General features: G+C 53.3%; 1 protein-coding gene and 1 long non-coding RNA gene across 55 annotated transcripts in view; one reads left to right on the top strand and one right to left on the bottom strand.

Annotated features, from left to right (window-relative positions):
• Positions 1-394: 394 nt before the first annotated feature.
• Myo18a (myosin XVIIIa) overlaps positions 395-18,675 on the bottom strand; it is a 101,124-nt gene continuing 82,843 nt past the window's right edge. For 19 of the 50 annotated variants that reach the window (XM_087572953.1, XM_087573004.1, XM_087572955.1 and 16 more), the window contains 11 exons: positions 18,248-18,394; positions 17,724-17,837; positions 16,274-16,390; positions 15,907-15,990; positions 15,347-15,484; positions 12,790-12,975; positions 12,299-12,438; positions 11,521-11,565; positions 8,212-8,334; positions 5,703-6,997; positions 396-1,653 (listed from right to left, as the gene is read on the bottom strand). In XM_087572953.1, the coding sequence (XP_087429079.1) occupies positions 5,707-6,997; positions 8,212-8,334; positions 11,521-11,565; positions 12,299-12,438; positions 12,790-12,975; positions 15,347-15,484; positions 15,907-15,990; positions 16,274-16,390; positions 17,724-17,837; positions 18,248-18,394 (2,385 nt within the window). In that variant the 3' untranslated portion in view covers positions 396-1,653; positions 5,703-5,706. 50 annotated transcript variants of the gene reach the window in all.
• Positions 11,450-17,334, top strand: LOC102557169 (uncharacterized). 5 transcript variants are annotated; one of them, XR_015631832.1, is made up of 7 exons: positions 11,450-11,655; positions 11,920-12,003; positions 12,643-13,008; positions 13,297-13,364; positions 13,742-13,957; positions 14,453-14,634; positions 16,644-17,048. It is a non-coding gene; the product is annotated as an uncharacterized LOC102557169 (long non-coding RNA). The 5 variants fall into 5 exon arrangements; XR_015631833.1 differs by lacking the exon at positions 13,742-13,957 and having other exon boundaries at positions 12,750-13,008; positions 16,644-17,334; XR_015631831.1 differs by lacking the exon at positions 13,742-13,957 and having other exon boundaries at positions 16,644-17,334.

Genomic DNA, 18,675 nt, shown 5'->3' with positions numbered 1-18,675 from the left:
AGTGTAGCTCAGGCAAGCAGGCAGAGTCCCAGCTTAAGTTTTTTGTGAGCAAAGAGGACTGAAGAACAGAGAATGTGCTGCCAATTTTTGATCAGTCACCTTTGGGGTGACTAAAGTTTTGAGAAAGGGTTGGGGACAGAGCATAGCAGAAGTAACCTGGTAACTCCACTCACCTCAGTACAAATGTGGGGGCTCTGTCTTCCTTAATGAATCTCCTCGCCCACTATCTCAAGTGACCTGCCAAGGCTCTGGGAGTGACGCTGGCCTGGCTTGAGAATAGGCCACACAGACCAAGGTGGTCCTTCCATGTCCCCATCAGAATCCCACCTCTGCACCTGCCCCGGGACCACCCTGGATCTCCCCTGGGCCTGAAAGGATAGGCAGGGAAACGTGGCCAGGAAGGAAGGGGCCTTTTATTTCCTATATCAATCAGGTCCACAGGGAGAGCACAGCCCGATGAGTACAAAGCAACTGCAGAAGAGAAGGGGATGGTAAAAGGGTCCAGCACCAGGTACTGCCTTTGGGCCCCCAAATCCGGTGGGATGGTCGGGATGGCCTTTATGGTAAGTGGCTGAGACGTCCAGACCACTTGCTGTTGTGTCTGGGAACAGGGTTATGGGCAGAAGAATGATGACGGAGGGTTAGGACTCTAGTCTGATAAACAGACCAAAACATCTACCTTCCACTGTGCCCACCACAAGTCCTCGGTGCTGAATGAGCGGCCAGCGATAACATGGTCAGAGGAAGGCAGTGCTGGAAGCCACGGGTGGGTGCAGGTGGAAGAGATCAGCTCTTAAATAACTGCTCATTGCACTTCATACTCCAACAAGGCTTGCTCGGTCCAAGCCAGAAGCACCCAGCTGCCATCCTCCCCACCCTGCCTTGTAGGAACCAGGGCCCCAGCTCTGCTCACCAGTGTCCGCTGGCAGCAGGCTTCACGAGAAAGAGCCTCTGGAGAAGCGGAGATGGAGAGGAGATTCCCAAGGCATCCCACAGGGCCCAGCTGCAACCATGGCCCCTCCTACTCTCAGGGATGCAGCTGCATGGAGGTTTGGGTATTTAAATTAAACAGTAAAAAGACAGCAGGCACTGAGAAGAGAAAGCCCTGGCCCCAGCAGAGGGGAGGCACTGCAGCTCCCTCCTGACTCTTTCCCATGGGCCCAGCCACTTGGAGCGGTCCAGCAGGTAACCTATCCACCATCCCTGAGCAGGAGGCTGAGATGGAGGTCCACTACGGGCTCCATGAAGTGCCAGGCCACCAAACATGGTCCTTAGTGGCCCTGGATGGGAGCTAAGAGCACGGCATCTGAGGCAAGAGTGGAGACTCTCCTGACAGACTCTGCTTCCCCACCTCTTCCACGTGGAGCCGTCAGACACCCACAGCCTGGGAAGTTCCCGGCAGAAAGCCGAGGTGTTTTCCATGCAGATCGGCTGTCAAGTGGGGGCAGTGGTACCCCTCTATTTCCTGGGAGAGGCTGTGGGGTGGGAGGGCTGAGCCACTTCCAAGGCTATGCGTTGGTCTCTGTCAGCTTGGCCTCTGTGTCACTGTCACTCAGATAGTTGTGGGAGAACCGGGGTCTGGAGATGCTGTCCACAGGATCGTGCTCATCATCCGACAGGTCGGGGGCGAGGGACTTCCAGTGGCTGGTTGGGCTGCAGGGAAGAGAGGGACAGGGTCAGGGCCAAAGACCACTTCTACTCTGGGCCACCAAGTTCTGTTCAAGCACTTCAAAATCCAAATGTTCCCGGGTCAAAAGGAGCACACGGTTTGCAGTTGGTAAGCTTATAAGACTACATGACAGGGAGGCTGGTAGCAGCAAGGACCAGGCTTCCATGAATCTAAGAAGCACGTTCCTGGCTCCTTCCCCTGAGAAGCTTGGACTGAGTCATGAGGGGGACTCGGAGTTTTCAGTTCCCTTGCTCAGATGCAAGCAGTCTACAGACCACACAGACGAAGTGTCCAAGGGGGAAACTCTCAGGCAGATTACTTCTGGCAGGATCCCAGGTCTGAACTATTTCCCCGACTCAGGGTTTCCCTGGACCTGGAAGGCTTCTGTCCTTGACCATGGCATCCTCTACTGGAAAAGGAATGGAGACTCAGGACAGAGACAGAGGCTGGCAAGACCCGTTTGAGGACGGGCCAATGGGAACAGCCCTCAGCTCCTTGGAGTCTTCATCAGACCCCTGGCTCTAGAAGGCTGTTCCTCCAAAGATAGGAAGAAGCATTATCCCCTGGAGGGAGGAGGATTGTGACATCTAACAGAGCAGACAGGACCACACTGTCCGGCTCCATTCACACTTGTTCTTTTCCAGAGCTTCTGAGCCTCCCTCCTGTCCCCACTGTCCCTGAGCACACACAGTACAGTCTAATGTCACTGGAGAAGGCACAGCCCAACATATCTTTACCTCCCCTGGTGCCTTGGCCCCAGCTTCATCCCTGGAGCGTCTGTGCTCCAAGAGACGAGGGATACAGGTCCTGATAACCTTCCACTTGGACAAGGAGAGCATCTACAATTGCTAGGTCTACTGTACTGAGAACTAGAAACCCGAAGGTGGCCCTTTGCTTACTGGTACTGCTTTACTGAGGTACAAACAGCATTTCAGGTTTCCCTGGAAGTGCAGTAGAGGTGCAGAAGTCCTTGGATGGCCCTTTGTGGGTCACATATCAAATGTCCTGCACATCAGATAGCTACATTACGACCCACAGCAGCAGCAGCACTACAGGTATGAAGCAGCAGTGAAATAATGTTATGTTTGGGGTCATCATAATGTGAGAAATTGTATTAAAGAGTCGCAGCAGTAAGAAGGCTGAGAACTATTACCTTGGACTCACTGTTCTGCCTTATTCTTCCCAGTAACATATGATGAGAAAGCCGCCTCAGTGGGAAGAAGCCCAAGGTCACGGCCAAGACCTAAACCTGAACTGAACTTCAGCCTTAGAACACTCTTGCCACTAAATTAGACAAGAAGAGAACGAGACCAAACCTAATGTCTCCTGCTGGCTGGAGGAGCAACTCGGGTATGTAAAGACAGGTCTCTGTGTCTCTGGCAGAAGGGGAGAGCCTGGGAAAAATATATGTTCAATTATGCAAAATGGCTCAGCAATGGGGCAGTCTGGTTAATAGTTATCGTATTTCTCATGAATGAATTACCATTTTTAAAGGAAGGAGAATAGCACAAAACACACTTAATACAAACTAGACTGAACACAAATGAGTCTTATTCTGATGGGCCAGAAGCACTTAAGGCCTCACAGCATCTCCAGGACAAAATTATAAAGCTCAGTACTAACTGTGTAACACAGAAAAGTGGAGGCCACTGCAGCCTCAGGGTTGTTTCAAGTGGGAGCTACCTGTTTTCTTAACAAGGGATTTCCGTACACCCTGCGCTAAAGGTTTGCTTCCCAGCTAAGGAATGCCTGCCTTTGAGGAGAGACAGGGGGTTATTCTGTGAGCAGAGGGCATGAGCAGATGCCAGGGCTGGGGTCCAGATGTAAATGAGGCCCGGCCCCGTGAGGCCCCGTGTGGCCCCTCCTTCATCTTTCACAGGTGGGGCTCCAGACTCCATTCCCATACCCAGATGCCCAGATAAACAGTGGCCATGTTGCTCTAAAGACACCTCAAGGAAGCAGAGGCAACCAAGCATGGGGCAAACTCTGTCCTTCGCTCTTCCCTGGGCTGAGCCGCCACAAGATCCCTGGCCATCTTTCTTGAGCTCTCTCTGGCCAGTTTCCATATCTGCTTTTATTGCCACCACCATCAGGCACCTCCCTGTCCCCAGAGCAAGAGTCAGAGCTGGCAATTGGAACATTTTAACTAAATTGTTTAAAAAGCTTTCCTTCCCCACAAGCCAGTGTTTCCTGCTCCGTGCTGTCACAAACAATTTGGTACACAAGCTAATTCCTGCTGGGAAAGCCCAGGGTGACAACACTGTATTCTGTGTTTTGGCATTCTTCACTGGTCCTTAACCCTAGGCGGGGCTCTGCCCCCAATCTTCTTTCTGCCTTTGCATGGTATCCCTTGCTGCCCATCCCCCACACTTCATGGTAGTTGGCAGGGTTCTTGTTGGAGGCCACTCTACCATCACTAAATCCAAGCCTCGTAGTGGCACAGCACAGGGTTTCAGGACCAGTTAGCTCTTTCTGTAGACAAAAGTAACTGACCTGTGGGTGAGAGGGGGCTGCAGAAACAGGGCTTTCTGTCTTAGTCACTGGGAAATATGACTGGGCGCTAGAGGGATTCAGGTATGTAGTGTGCTAGTCACTAGGCAGTCAGGGATTGCCCAGCAATACAATTGCTTCCTTCTGGGAAGAGGTACAGAGGGACCTTCCCCTTCACCCACCAACTGACTTCTCCACTTTCGTGGGGCCTTTAGCAAGGCTAAGCCTTGAGGCTAAAAGCATTGACCAAATACTTTGACTCCTGTCTTTCCTCCTGACACTGGAGGCCACAGGCACTCCCTGCTCTCTGCTGAGTACCCTGAAACCCCATGGGAAAAGCAACAGAGCTGAGACCAAGGAGTGGTCTAGCCTGGGCCCGAGCTGCCATAAGTCAGGTCTGGTTCCAGGCTCCATCTCCACACTCCCACTTCTCACTCACTTCCCCTCTCCCTCCCCCGTTTCCAAATGGACAAAGGCAACTTCCCTTTCATCAGATGCCCCATGGCACAAGCATGCAACAGGTGTGTTAGTTCACACGCCCGGGAAACACATGTGGCACCCCGGGTGGCTGAAGTACAGGGCTGTGCCTCCCAGGAAGCAGCAAGTGTGCCTCGTGCTGAAAATGCTTCCCACCATCTCACAACAGGGGTGATTCAAAATGTCACCACCCACCAGGGAAACTGGCAACAATGGAATTCCAATGATTCAGGCTCTGCCTCTCTCTGGTGAAGGCGTGGGCACAAGGGCCTGACTGCTGCATGTCTTCCCCAGCCCCACGGGGAGAGGGGCTGGAGGAGGCAGGAGAGCAGGGAGGGGCTGTCACTCAGCAGCTGCTAATTTCTATTCATTAGAACTTTACAAGACTAGCGAAGCTGAGGTGACGCCCACACGCCCACACGTGGGCTGAGTGCGAGTGGGAGGGCTGGGGAGGTGTCAGGTATCTCTTGGGTCTACTGTAGGGTGTGGCCCAGGGAAGCTGCAACTCCAGGTCCATGCTAAGGAGGGAGGCAGCAGAGGAGAGAGCAGAGAGCAAAGTGGCTCATCAGAGTTCACAGCCAAGGTGTCACATCAGCTAGGATTCTTCTCTGGGTCCATCCTGCTGCGTGAAAGCTCTGTTGTGGGTGTCAGTGACACCCACACGTCACCTGCATGCTCGGCATGTAACTGTATGGAGAGCCGTTCAGGTTGAAGGTGTAAAACAGACCCCATTAGCTCCTGGCAACCTTACTTCCTAGTTGTGTATCTTAATCTCTCTGAAACCTAACTTTTTAGCACGCAGGGCAGATCAGACCTTTGTTAGGAAGTCATAGAAAGATCAGTTCCAAAAACATAGCCCAGGAGGCTCGGGGTGAAGTTAGAGCTCCAATCCAACATCAGCAGATCCAGCTGATTGGACTCAGAACTCATGTAATAGCCAGGAGGCTCTCTGAGGCCCAAGGGGTGGTTGGGGGAGCCTGAGGTGGTGGTTGGGGGGGCAGGGAGCAGGTTAGTTCACAAAAGGGTGGGACACGCCATGCTGCACTCCATGCCGGGCGGCACCTACTGCGCTAGTCACTCTCTGGTCGGTACAGGTACCGCATCATCAGGCTGTCGACCTCTTTCTTTCGCTGCTTCTCTTCCTTCTTTGACCGTCTTGGAGTTTGCCCCACTTCCTCGATGTCTGCCGTCGGGCCCTTTTTCACACTGGAGCGGCTGTGGCCCGAGACCGTGGAGCCACTGGATGAGGATGAGGAGTCAGATTCGGTCTCTGTTTTCTTTCTCCTGGATTTGGATTTCTTCTTGCTCTTCCGAGAGCGCCCCTTCTTCCGCCGCTTGTGCTCTGAGGAACCTTCCGAGCTGGAAGAGCTGGAGCTGGAGCTGGGGCTGCTCCGTTTGCTCCTATGTTTGCTCCGGCTTTTGCGGCCACTGCGCGAAGAGACATCTGCAGCAGAGGCAGAGCGGCGGATGCTGGTGTCCCTCTCTGGGTACTCCAGCTGAGCACTCTGGGCACTCTGGATGCTCTTCCGGTCATCATCCTCAGAGTCGGGCTCCAGGCTGCTCCGCTGGAACGGCACAGGTTTGTAGCTCAAGACCTCGTTAATGGCAGCCTCTAGGTCTGGATCCAGGTAGGAGTGGCGGCTGACAGGTCGGATGCTGGAACCCTCAGTGACAGAGGCTGAAGCTGAGGAGGAGCCCCGTGGCTGGGGTGGCACAGACAGGCTCCGGGCCAGTGATGGATGGCTAAACTGTGAGTGTGCCTCACTGAGGGCCACGCTGGCTCCATCATCCCACTCATCCAGGCAGCTCTGGCCGAGGGATAGTCTGGATTCAGGGCTCTCCCGACTCAGGCCTGAGGCCCGGTTCCAGGAAGGGCTTACAGTCCTTGACAAGCTGTCGAGCCTGGATGTGCTACGACGGGAGCTGGGTGAGCCTGACAGTGAGAAGCTCATGGAGGAGCGAGCCCTATCTTCCCCAGAGCCTCGAGTGGCTGAGGAGGCCCGGCTGACCGGAGCAGAGACTGTTGAGGCTCGGTCAAAGTCTGAGCCCCAGCGCTTCTCCAGACCCCGGCCAGTGCGGCTCCCAGCCACTGAGAAGATGGAGCTACAATCATCCAGCTCTTCGCACCTCCTGCCCTGGGCCTGGTCAGGTTCCTCCCTGGGGCCCACACGGGCCTTCCTGGGCGGCCTTTCAGGGGAGGTGGCACGCTCACTCAGGGTGGTGAGGAGCGAGTCCTGGTCTCCAGTGCCCCCGATGGAGTCCTTCAGGGTGAGCCTCTTGCGGTAGCTGAGGGAGCTGAGTACAGAGGAGGGTCTCTCCTCTGGCCCCTTGCCCTCCTTAGGGAGGCTGTTGAGAGCCGTCCTGAGTGGGAAGGGAGGCCCAGGAGAAGAAACCCAGAGCAAATGAATGACAGGAGAAAGGGGAGGGGAGAGGAAGAAGAGGAGGAAGAAGAGGAGGAGGAGGAAGAGAACAAAAAGGAGGAGGAGGGGAGGGAGGGAGGGGGGAGGAAGAGAGAGAGAGAGAGAGAGAGAGAGAGAAGAGAAGAGAGAGAGATTAACAAAAATAAAGACACAGGGGGAGGGAGGAAGGAGGAGAAACCAGCACAGCCCTGGCAAAGCGGTGGCAAGAGCATCCAAGGAAATGAAGCAAAATAATTTACGTCAGTGAAAATAGCTTCATGGAGAATGTCATGTAAATTAGACTATTGTTCTATTTCATCACTTTTCCCCCTCTAAAACGTTTAGTTCAATTTATTTCATTGTCAACTACCTGGAGCCTTGTGCCACACTGTGGTGAACGGCAGTGGGGCGGGGACGTGCCATTATCTGCAATAACAAAATGTTGTTTGGTCGAACAAATTAAACCAATTACAGGGGGCCGCTGGGTACCAGTGGTGAGGGGCTGGACTTGGGGGAAGGGGTCTGGAGGTGGTTGGAAAAGAAGGAAAGAGAGATCACTTTTTCTATCCAGACTGCCTACTGTCTCTGGAGAGGTGGGTAAGACAGCAAGGAACTCTGTGTGGGAGGAGTGCAGGGAATAGGCCAGTGATGGACCTGGAGTGGGAGCTCTGGCTTCTAGAAGTGGCTGTCTTATGATCGGGTTATGATTGGCCAGAAAATAGGGGAGCAACCCCTCCCCCCACGATTAGCAGGCATGCCTGAGGGGTGGGTGATGGAAAGCACAGAGGAAGGAGAGAAGAGAAGGAAAGAAAGGGCAGTGGCTTTGGGAATGGATGTGTTGCTGCTCTATGGAGGGCAGAGAGCCAAAGCTGTCCAAGGTTGCTCTGTGCAGAGCTCTAGGATCCAGAATCCCCAGTGCCCCAACCAAGTCTTGATTTTAAAGGTACCAACAGTTAGACGTTTGCCGACCCAGTAGGTGGAGTGAAGTTAAACCTACCCATAAGCCCACACCCAGACACAGGACATTACCTAGCTAGGCAGCTCTTTGGTGTACTTTCCACAGGCTAGAAGAGTATACATGTGGCCTGAGGGTTGCACCCTTGGTGCCATGATGCTGACCACCCATGACTGGTGCTTGAGATGACCTCTCCTCCCTGCTTGAGGCTGAGTGCTCACCTGGAACTCTTTAAGCTGCCATCGTCGGAAGGTGCCTTAGAGGGTCCCTTGTTCTTTGACAACCAGGACTTGACACCGTCGACCCGGTCCTCCAGCTCTGAGTCCACGTCTGAGTCGCCCTCACTGTTGGGGTGAGGAGCATAAAGGAAGGCAAGGCCAGGCAGGTGAGGATTACTTGCTGGCCAGGATGGGGAGCAAGAAGGGGGCAGGGAGCATCTTGGGCGGGGACCGAGTGCAGGCGGCATGCACATCAGTGAGTCATGGAGAACAGAAAGGTTAGAGTGAGCACATCACCCAAAAGGTGCCCATCCCTTCACTCGGCAGACCAGATCCTGAGGAGTATGGAGGTTCCACCCCCCAATCCCAGGTACGAGTGGCCAGCCAGGTGAGGATGGGCAGGCCATCCACTGAGCGAGCGATTCTAGCCTAATGGCTCTCGGTTAAAAGAAGTTCTAGGGGCTGGCAAGATGACTCAATGCACAATAGCCCTTGCCACAAAGCACGGATGCCCGAGTTCAATCCCTAGAAGCCATGTGATGTTCTCTAACTTCCACACACGCGCTGTAGCACACGCATATCCACCCACAGACATATATCCACATACACAAACACATGTGTATATGTGTGTCTGTGTGTGTGCATGCCTCAGACTGTGACTACAGCCACCACCATTTTCTGTCTTCCTTATAAAAGCCGGGTTGCTAGACATAGGACAGAAAACAGGGCTATCACCTCAGGTTAACTTGAACCTGGAGGTCTCTCCGGCTGCTAGCAACACAAACTTAAGAACAAAACACCAGACACATCCACCTTGTGGTATCCCTGGCTCTTAGAAATAGGAAGGAAGAGAAGAGGAGAGGCCTTTCTGGGGGGTCTGGAGATGCCTTCAGGGTTCAGATAGCTGCAGGAAGCCCAGGGACCCCGAAAGTCTCAAAGCAAGGTTCTAACTCTCCAGGTCTCTTCATCCCTCTCTCAGGCAGCCTCCAGTCCCTGCTCCCCACTGCTACTGCTGGATAGGCTGAACTCAGGACGTGCAAGAAAGCCTCAAAGAATCCAATTCTGGGGCTAGAGTCATGGTGACCCCTTCATGAAGCAGCAGGAGCACGGAGATGGTTTCTAAGTGCAAATGCTTTGCTGCAAATTCTGCAAAATGTCTGCTCCCTAAATTCCCCTGCTACGGATTGGCTAAGATTTCTCCTTGATGTAAATTTCCTTTCATCTGTGTCAACAAGAACGGCCCTGGTCCTGAATTATGTTCTTGAATAAATAGCCACATAGGCACATACATGTATACCCAGGCATGCGCAAGCGTGTGTGCATACACGTACACACACAGCAGAGGAAACCACAGTTCTAGGGACCATGAGAAAGTCATGCACATGGGGAAGGGGAACAAAGAGGCATATTTTATGAGCTCCCATCAAATACAGAATTATAACAGAGACAAGCCCTGCCGATGCCCCGGGTAAACAGGAGTTTAGCAGGCAGCCCCCAAACCACTAATGCAAGCTCTGTGCCCATTCGAGCCTGGCAGATTTACTGTGGTGCATGGGTCCCATGGAACACCAATACTACCTGATTTATACACCCGTGCAAAAATCCTCCCTCTGTAGCTTCAGAACCTGTAATTTATCACCGCCATTCATAACCATATTGATTGGCTTTAGAAAGGAGGTGCTGTATGCATCGCAAAATCTATGTCTACATGTTAAAAGTGTTTCTGTATAAATCTCCCTTAATACTGCACTGTTTACTGCTTTCATTAAGGTTATAGCAATAACAACTGTATCTCTAAGTAAATCGAAACATTATTTTTCTGCCCGCCTTAGCATGCTCGCTCGATAACTTGGAGCTGTTGAGGACGGAGCCTCTCTGCTATCAGTGGAACCTGCTTAGAATTGCACGTTCTCACGCACCTGCTTTGAGTGCATGCTGGGGTGTGTGTGTGTGTGTGTGTGTGTGTGTGTGTGTGTGTGTGTGCGCGCGCGCGCGCGCACGCGCGTTCACCCAACTATGCTTTAGAATATGATCTTCAATGCATATTTTATCAGCCCTCAGCGTTCCTTCTGCCCAAGAATGGCAGATGGAACACACTAGGGACAGATTGAGGCCCAGAATATGAATTTCCTTCCTTAACGTTCAGAGAAGTCAGTGGTCTGAGAAGCTAGCATTGCCTACCCTCACCTTCCACTCAGTTTGCAAGAATCCAGACAATGTTGGGTTCTCTTCCTTAAATAATCAGGCCCGTAAACAAACTCCAGGGGCAGGCAGGCTCAGGGGGCAGTTGAAATTTTAAATGGTCGGAATTAAACCTCGCGTCAAATACAATTTATGTCCAGGCTCATGTGCTATTAGTTAACTGGGAGCCGAATCACGGGGGAACAAACAAACGGAGACAGAACGGCAGGGGATATTAATTGTGTGTGACAACCGGGCTCCAGCGGCCCTCTATCACTGCTACACACTATTACATTTATCATTAGCTCTCCCGGAGTCCTTTGCAGGGCCGCCAGCCCATCCTGGCCAGGGGAGGAGGCCTGCCAGGCAGGAAATTCAGTGCCATGGTGAAAAAACAACTTCCAAAAGCAACCCTGTCGAACTTGACAGAGGATCAGCAAATCTGCCTGAAGGCCTGCACATCAGCACTACTTTCCAGCTCCCCCACCAGAAAGAGGGGACAGAGAAGGGCAGATGTCCTAGGTCTCCCATCACCTGACAGACATACCGACACGGATGTATATCCCCCCGCCCCTGCCTGACGTGCCTCCAGAGAGCATCGTAAACACAACCCAATGTTTCCTCCCCCTGCCAGGGCAGAGCTGCCTGAACGCTTTCTCCAGAGGAGCAGCTGTGAGATGCCCCTCATCTTCAGCCCTCATCTGCTAAGGAAGGTAACAGAGCTTAAACACAAAACAGACCCATCCCTTTCAGGCAGCTTGGGTTCTGAGAGCCCAAGGATGTAGACAGATGCAGCCCCACCACTTGACCCCCAGAGAGACAGCCCAGGTCGATGGCCACACTTGGTTCCTGGAGAGAAGAGGCTGGGACTTAGGCAATAAAGCCTCGTTCTGGCTCCCCGGGCTATGAGGGTCAGTCTGGCCTTCTAGGAACACGTTTCGCTGCCAGCCGGTCTTTCCACCCCAGCCTAAGGACAGTCAGCAATGTTAGCATGGTAGACCAGCTAGAAAGAGTGTGAGAGGGCTGTGTCTGCATGCAGCATGCAGCAGGGGCCCCTGGCAGGAAGCCCTGTGTTAGGGATGGTTAGACACCCATGGGGAGAGGCAAAGAGCACATGGCTCTAGTCCTCACAGTTTATTCTTTCTTTTCTGATATTTTGTCACCATATCCTGCAAACTGGAAACAGAAAAAAAAAAAATGGTGGGCAAAGGGGCCACAAGAAGCAGACAGGGAAATCAAAGGCCATCCTGAGGAGCACCCTCATCCGTGAGTAACGCCTCTTTCTTCAGTAAACAACATCTCTGCTGGGCTGAGATCAGGTACAAGTGCGTAACAGAATCCTCAGAACCAGGCCCGATTCCCTGCCAGCACTCATCCCAAAGGAGCAAGGTTCCTGGGCTGCTGTGCCCTGCCTTGGGCATGGGAAGGGACCTGACCCTGAGGCAGGAAGTGGGGAGCCTCTGGGGTCTACCTAAGGCCCAGCTCCACCCCCACACTGCTGGTCCTCTGAATTTGTGGCTTTCTCTTCAGCCTAGGACTACAAATCTCTCTTGTTCTTCAAAACCGTTCCCTGGGTGGGTTTTATGCGAGAAAATCTCCAGCACAAGTAACAAGGTACCACAGCCCTTAAATCTCTGCTCTCCCTAGAGTAGGGTAGGCGCCAACGGAAATGCAGCTAAACGGGGAGATAACTCACTGGGAACAGGCAACACCAGAGCCTGGGCTTTGGGGGGCCTGGGAAGGAGAGCACAGGAGGAGAATGGGGTGGACACCCCCGTGCCCCCAGCGCCCTCAGCCTCTCCTACCTGGGTCTAGCACTGGGAAGGTGAAATGATAGTTTGGTTGTGGGATGTCAGGGGTTGCATGTCACCTGGGGCCTGCCTGAAATGCCACAGACTCTACCTCTTACCTGTTGATAAGGTCCTCATTCTCATCACTCTCCATCTCATCCTCAATGGCGGCTTGCAAGTCCCCAATGCGTTTGAACGCCAGCTTTAGGTCAGCTTGCAGGCTTTGGTTAGCGGCTTCCAGACTCTCCAAGTCCATCTCCTGGGGGTATGTGTGTATGTGTGTGTGTTAGTGTACAGGAGGGCCACGATGTCCCCTAGCATCTCTGAAGGAGCCTGCAGCAAGTCACTCCCTGGCAGGCAGGAGCCACCCTGGTGCTCCTCTAAGCCTCCAAAGGGCTACTAGGCTGGCTGGCAGGGCTTAGCTTCACCTGATGAGGCCACCCTTGACTTTCTTGCCTGTCAGGACTGAACTATCCTCCTCCAAAACCCATGGTAAGGTAAGTATACGTAACAGGACTTGGGGACTGAAATGACCCTACACAGCCCTGGGTGGGGTGGGTGTGTTCTTAGCAGGCCTACAGCTTGGAACCTGTGAGGAGCAAGACATTACCAGTTCGTGCTTCTTGCGACTAGCCTCAGCTTCCTTCCTGGCAAGCTCGCTCATCTCCTCCTTGGTGTCACGGAGCTGTCGCTGGAGCCTCTTGTTCTGCTCCTTCTCACGGTTCTCAGCTGCAGCGCGCTGGTCCCGTTCCTCAGTCAGCTTCTCCATGTTTTCTTTGAGCCGACTGGCCATGCTCTGGGTGAGCAGGTTGAGAAGAAAGACCAGCAGGTAGGTTGTCAGCCAGAGAGGGACTGTTGGCAGGGTCTGGGCCAAGCTCTTGCCTACTACTCAGCTATGGCTAAGGGATGCTGGAGGTTTACTTACTTTTTTTTTTTTTTATTATTAATTGTAGTCAATTTTATTTATTTTTTTAAATCTAAAGCATTTATTTACAGAGGAATTACCATCAGTACTAACTTGAAAGATAATCTGGTACATAAATTATAAGTATTAAATAATATCTTTCTTTGGAGGTTCAAAATAATCACTCAAGTAGCACTCAACTAATTATTTCAGAACCTGAACCTGTACATACACAAGCAACTAAATGGATCTAAAGAAAGATCTCTAAGACAAGAGAGAAGGTAAGAAATGCTGACAGCTTTTTCAAATCTCAAGTGAGTTAGGGATCCATGAACGTATCTAGGGTGGTGCTTTGGTTTACTTACTTTTAACCCACCCTACCCCCGTCCCTTTTGTGTCTTCCTGTGTATGTGCAGGTGCACATGAATGTAGACCAGAAGTCAGCCTGTATTGTTTCTTAAGTAGCATCCATCTTGTCCTTTGAGACACGGTCTCTCATTGAGCCCTAGAGCTCACCAATTAGGCTGTCTGTCTGACTGTCCAGCAAACCGTGGAGGTCCTCCTGTCTTTGCTCCCCAGTGCTGGAATGATAAGCAAACACCACTGCATCTGGCTTTTTACATAAGTGCTGAGCAAACTCAGGTCTTCTTCTATGCAGGGTTAGCACTTGGCCAACTGGTCTGACTCCCTCACCCCTGAGTTTTGCTGTCTATCAAGGAGAAAGATGCAGGGGTCTTTGGAGGAAAGGCTGGAGTGACTGTCACTGCAGAGAGACCCCAGTGGCTCTGAGCAGAGGCTGGCCTGTCATGATCACCTGAGCTTTTTCAGAGAGGCTGAACTCAGAAGCTCCCAGAGCTACAGCCAGTGTTCTGAGGTAATTGGGTCTTCAGAGAGTGCCTGATTAAAAGACCTGGGCAGAGAGATCTCTCTCAGCCTCGTCACTCTGTCTCCTTCAGAAACTCAAACGTGTTCTCCTTGGCAGCAGTAGGGTGTTAAGCCAGAAATGATTTGGAGCAAAGGTAGAGTGTGAGGGAGGACCAGTGTCCAGTGCTGTTCTTCTGGCTACCTACCCCAGCCTGGGTCTGCAAAGTGACAGCCCAGGCTACAGGGTCACTTGGGGTCGTCTGTATTTATCTCTCAGGAGACCAACCCACAATATTGCCTTTTTGAGTAGAAGGGACTCTGAGATGAATGGGGTGACAGGTGCAGGAGGCAGAGCCTCCTTCCACCACCAACAGCCTCTTCTGGCCCCCAGCAGCCACACAAACCCTATTCTGTATGTGATGTGGGGCCTGAAATGTGACCACCCTGGGGTCCTGGAGGGCAGAAAAAAAGCTCCCTCTAGTCCTCTCTGGTTTCCTATGTCCAGGTGGGTCATGCCCTTCACTGCCCGCCTGTTTCCACCCCTCTCCTACCACGGGCTCTGCTGACAGAGGGGCTACTGGGGGAGGGGCAACAGAGGAGCTCCCCATCCACCGCTCTGAACATGTTCTCAGACAGCCCTGGTGATGTCTGTAAGCTTAGAAGAAGAGCTTCAAGACAAGACTACAGGTGAACACTCAGAGACAAGGTCCTGACGTCTCTCTCTTTCACACGGGGAGGGCTGGAGCATGCTGGTTACAGGAGATCAGAAGAGGACGGGGCTGGGGTAGAGTATGAAGTGGCCACTGTGGGGATGGAGGAATCAAGACATGATGAAAAGAGGCCGACCAAAAGCAGGGTGTTAAGGAGAAGGGGGGAGGGCGGTAAGGAGGGAAATGAAGTCACTGGAACAGAGTAAGAAAGACCTAGGACAGTAATAGAGGAAAAGAAAGAAGCAGAGCTGGAAAGGGAGGTGAGAAGTGAGGGATGGGGGGATGTAAAAAGGAAGGGGGAAGATGAGCGAGCCATGAGATGAGAACAGACTTCAGCCCTCAGAGCAGTGGTGCCATCCGCTGCATATTTATGACCCTACCAGAGAGTGAGTGAGGGGGACAGGAAGGGGGAGCTAGTAGCAGAGGAAAATATGAAGACGAAAAGCTAAGCCGCTCTGGTCCCTTGGCAGAAAGCAGGCACGGATACAGAATGTAAAAGAGGCAGGCTCTGCAGGGCCCAGAGAGCAGGCCAGGCGGGCGGGAAGGGAGCTCCCACCCTGTCAGCTGGCCCAGCGGCTTGGCAGAGGACTGGGGAGCGTCCCTGGCTTGCATGGCCCTTCGGAGCATGCGCGGCTCCAACCGCCAGAGCTCTGCTTGGCTCGCAGTGAAGCTCAGGAAGCTGAACCCACCTCCAGACGTTTCACTTGGGTCTTTTCGAACTCCAGGCGTGTCTCCAGCTCCCTGATCTTCGCTTCCTGCCTGCTGACAAGGGACTTGTCCACCATGGACTGCTCTAGGAACTCCACCTGGCTCTGCAGAGCTTGTAGCTAGGAGTGAAGGAGTGGGAGAAGGAAGGACTGAGTCCAGAAGGGGGAGGGGCAGCGACAAGTCTGGGACAGGCAACATCCCCATGGTGACTAGAAGGCCTGAGGCAGGGAGAGATTGACAGTGAAGGGTGAAAGGAGCTACGCCCCAGCCAAGCCACAGCCCGCCTGCCCCTGCGCTTGGCACTGATATTGACTGCCCTTTTGAGAGGAAGAAGGATGTTATGGACCAGAGAGGGGACAGAAATGTGAAGCAAGGCAGCTGAAGCCAAGACATCTACCATGGCGACGTGGCTACACGCCTAGCTCTTCCAGCCAGCTCACACTGCTCTGTGGTAGAGAGAGACACCCTCCATACTGGGAGAGCAAGGCTTCATGCTCAGTGTTCCTGAACTCTCACTCCCAGGGGAACCCAGGGTACCCACCTTCTCCTGTAGCTCCTGCTTCTCCTTGTTGGACTCTTCGAGCTGAGCTTGGAGATCATTCATCTGTGCCATGTCCCGGGAGGCCTGGGAAAGGAGGGAAGAGGGGAGAGCGGGTCCCCCAGAAACAGAAATTCAGCCTCTCCCCATCAAGAGCCAGGACACCTAGACTGTGTCTCTCCAAGGAAGTGTCTAGTCAGGTGTGGAGGCAGAGGCGAAAGCAGATGGATCTCTATGAGTTCAAGGCTTGCCCTGTCTACAGAGTGAGTTCCAGGACAGCCAGGGTTACAAAGATCCAAAAAAGGAAAAAAAAAGAAGTCTAGTCAGGGCTCAGAGGATGGTCACTCTGATGTCATCCCTGGCAGGGTACCTGAGCCACGGCCGCCTTGTGCTTCTTCATCAGCTCATTCATGTCCTCCTGGTCCTCTTCCAGCCGGTTCTGAATCTCATTTTTCTCACGCTGAAGGCGACTCAGTTGCTCCTCCAGCTGGTCAGGGGCAAGGGTAGATCAGAGGGCATCAGGCCTCATCTGCAGGCCCTGGGCCGGCAAGTCCAAACCTGTCCCACCCATCCCACCTGTCCCAGGCGGGGAGATAGAGGAGTGGCCTGTTGGAGTGGGTTCCAGACCGGTCGAAGCTATCCGATAGGTTCTGGGTAGTGAGGTGAGGGACAGAGCTGTTTGTGTGGGACGGGTGGACCCTGGGGCTTCCAGGTGCTAACTGGTAGCTGCTTTCTGACAGTTCTTTCAAGGCTAATGAGAAGGAAGAAATTCTGCCCACAACAAATGACCCATCGTCCAGGTACACCAGCTAGACCAGCATGCACTCTGCCCATATCAGCCCACCGGGAAGGACTCTCGAGTTGGTGACAGCCCTGACTTGGATTTTGTTCTCCCTGGGGACGGTCCACTCTTGGGTCATCTAGCTCTCCCAGCCTAGGGGTGGGGGAGGGGAAGAGACAGGCACCAGCAGCTTCAGGAAACGAATGAATCTATTAGCCTGTAATTCCAAACCAAAATGACTGCGTTGGCTCCTTCTCTGCCCCATCCATCTTGTTACTGGGCTGTGGGGAGCTGGGGAAGCCTCCGCCAAGAAATTTATTAACTCAGATTTAAATAAAATGGTAATTTTATAACAGCCTTTTTTAACAAAATTAAGGCATTTGAATTACTCACCTGGAAACTGCTGAGGGGCACAAATGTCACAAGATAAATCAAGCCTGTGAGATTGGCATCTCTCAGCGGCAGCAAGGGTAGCTAGGGGCCATGAAGCCAACAGCTAAACAGCTCCTCCCCTGCCCCGTCCCTGGCCTGATGAGGGAGGTTCGGGTGGCCACATCCCAGGAGTGAACACTCAGCCCGATGGATGGATGGGGCCGTGGGAGAGGTGGGGAATTAAAAGGGAGGCATTAAATAAAAGCTCTAATTAGCTGCGCTTGGGCTTGTCAGTGGGCTGGGCAGGGGGAGGGAAAGGCAGCCTAGCATCCTAGCCTCTTATCGGTGCTTCTGCTAATCTCGAGGCACCTGTTTACATCCCTCAGCCACATTAGCTGTCTTTATTTATGATTCCAGGGCCTGCGGCCAAGCTCCCAGAGGCAGGTGGTTAAACAGGGAGATCTGTACCCTGGCTGGCTCCCCTTCCGCCAGCCTTCCCTCCTCTCCAGACTCTGCTCTGAGTTGAGGGAAAGCAGAGGCCTGGGGTGGGAGAGGAGGGTGCTACCCTGCAGAAGTCCCTGGCACGAAAAGGCCTGTGTGGGGTGAAGACAGTTGTGGCTCAACTCTCCCTCGGCGCCCGGCCCTGCCTGTGGACTCTGCCCCTCACCGCTGTCTTGGCTTTGGCGATGTCATCGATCTGCAGGTGCAGGTCTTCCATCTCCACCTCCATTGCTTTCCGTGCCTTCACAGCTGCTGCACAGGTGAATTCCGACTCTTCCAGCTGGACAAAAGCCCCCCCACCCAGGGGAGAGACATCAGCCATGCTCTGGGGCACAAGGGCTGTGCAGGGCACTGGCTCACAAGGAAGAAGGGGTCCAGACACTCCCCCTGCCCTCCTCTGCCTCCTCCTCCCTCTCCTTGTTCCTCCTCTTTCTTCTTGAATGTCAGTCAAGAGCCACAGCTGCGCTGTGCTGCATACACTGTTCTCTCCTCTAGTAGCCATGAGGTCTCATCCACACCACTAGGACAGCCATGCTGTCGGGCATACACAGACTCTAGGGAACCTGACTGCGCCGAGTGGCTTGTCCAGCCATCTTAACACTTAAGAGCCAGCAAGCTGTAGAGAAGGTAATTGAACAAACGAGTGTCCTGGCTACCCCTGGAACCAGTGGATTCAACTGAGCAAGGTACCTGGTTCTTCAGCTGGGCAATCTCCCTCTTGCTGGGGGCATTGTTCTTTAAGTGGTCCAGCATGATCTGAGCATCTGCCAGCAGCGCTTTGGTGCGCTTCAGGTCTTTCCGTAGCCGCTTCTCTGATTCAAAGTCCCGCTGGTTCACCTTGGGGGACACCGCGCGGGAAGGCACTGAGCTCCACCATTGGACTTCCTTGCGCCCTTCCCAAGCTGACTGCTAACTCTATCAATCCTCACACTCTCCAAAATGAGCAAGGATGCTCTCCTGGGTGTAACAGGATTGTGCTGCCTAGCGAGAAAGGCCTGGGCGGCGGATGATGCCCTCCTCAACCCCAGGATACGGTACCTGCTGCAGAGCACCACCCATCCCCAGCGTTCTGTCAAGATCCCCGGTCTTGGGCCAGTGGAGTGGGTAGCTGTGGGGGT

Source organism: Rattus norvegicus, chromosome 10 (genome assembly GCF_021556685.1).
Source record: "Rattus norvegicus strain SHRSP/BbbUtx chromosome 10, alternate assembly SHRSP_T2T, whole genome shotgun sequence".
In the NCBI taxonomy this organism is placed as follows: Eukaryota; Metazoa; Chordata; class Mammalia; order Rodentia; family Muridae; genus Rattus; species Rattus norvegicus.
This window is presented reverse-complemented; position numbering and strand designations above follow the sequence as displayed.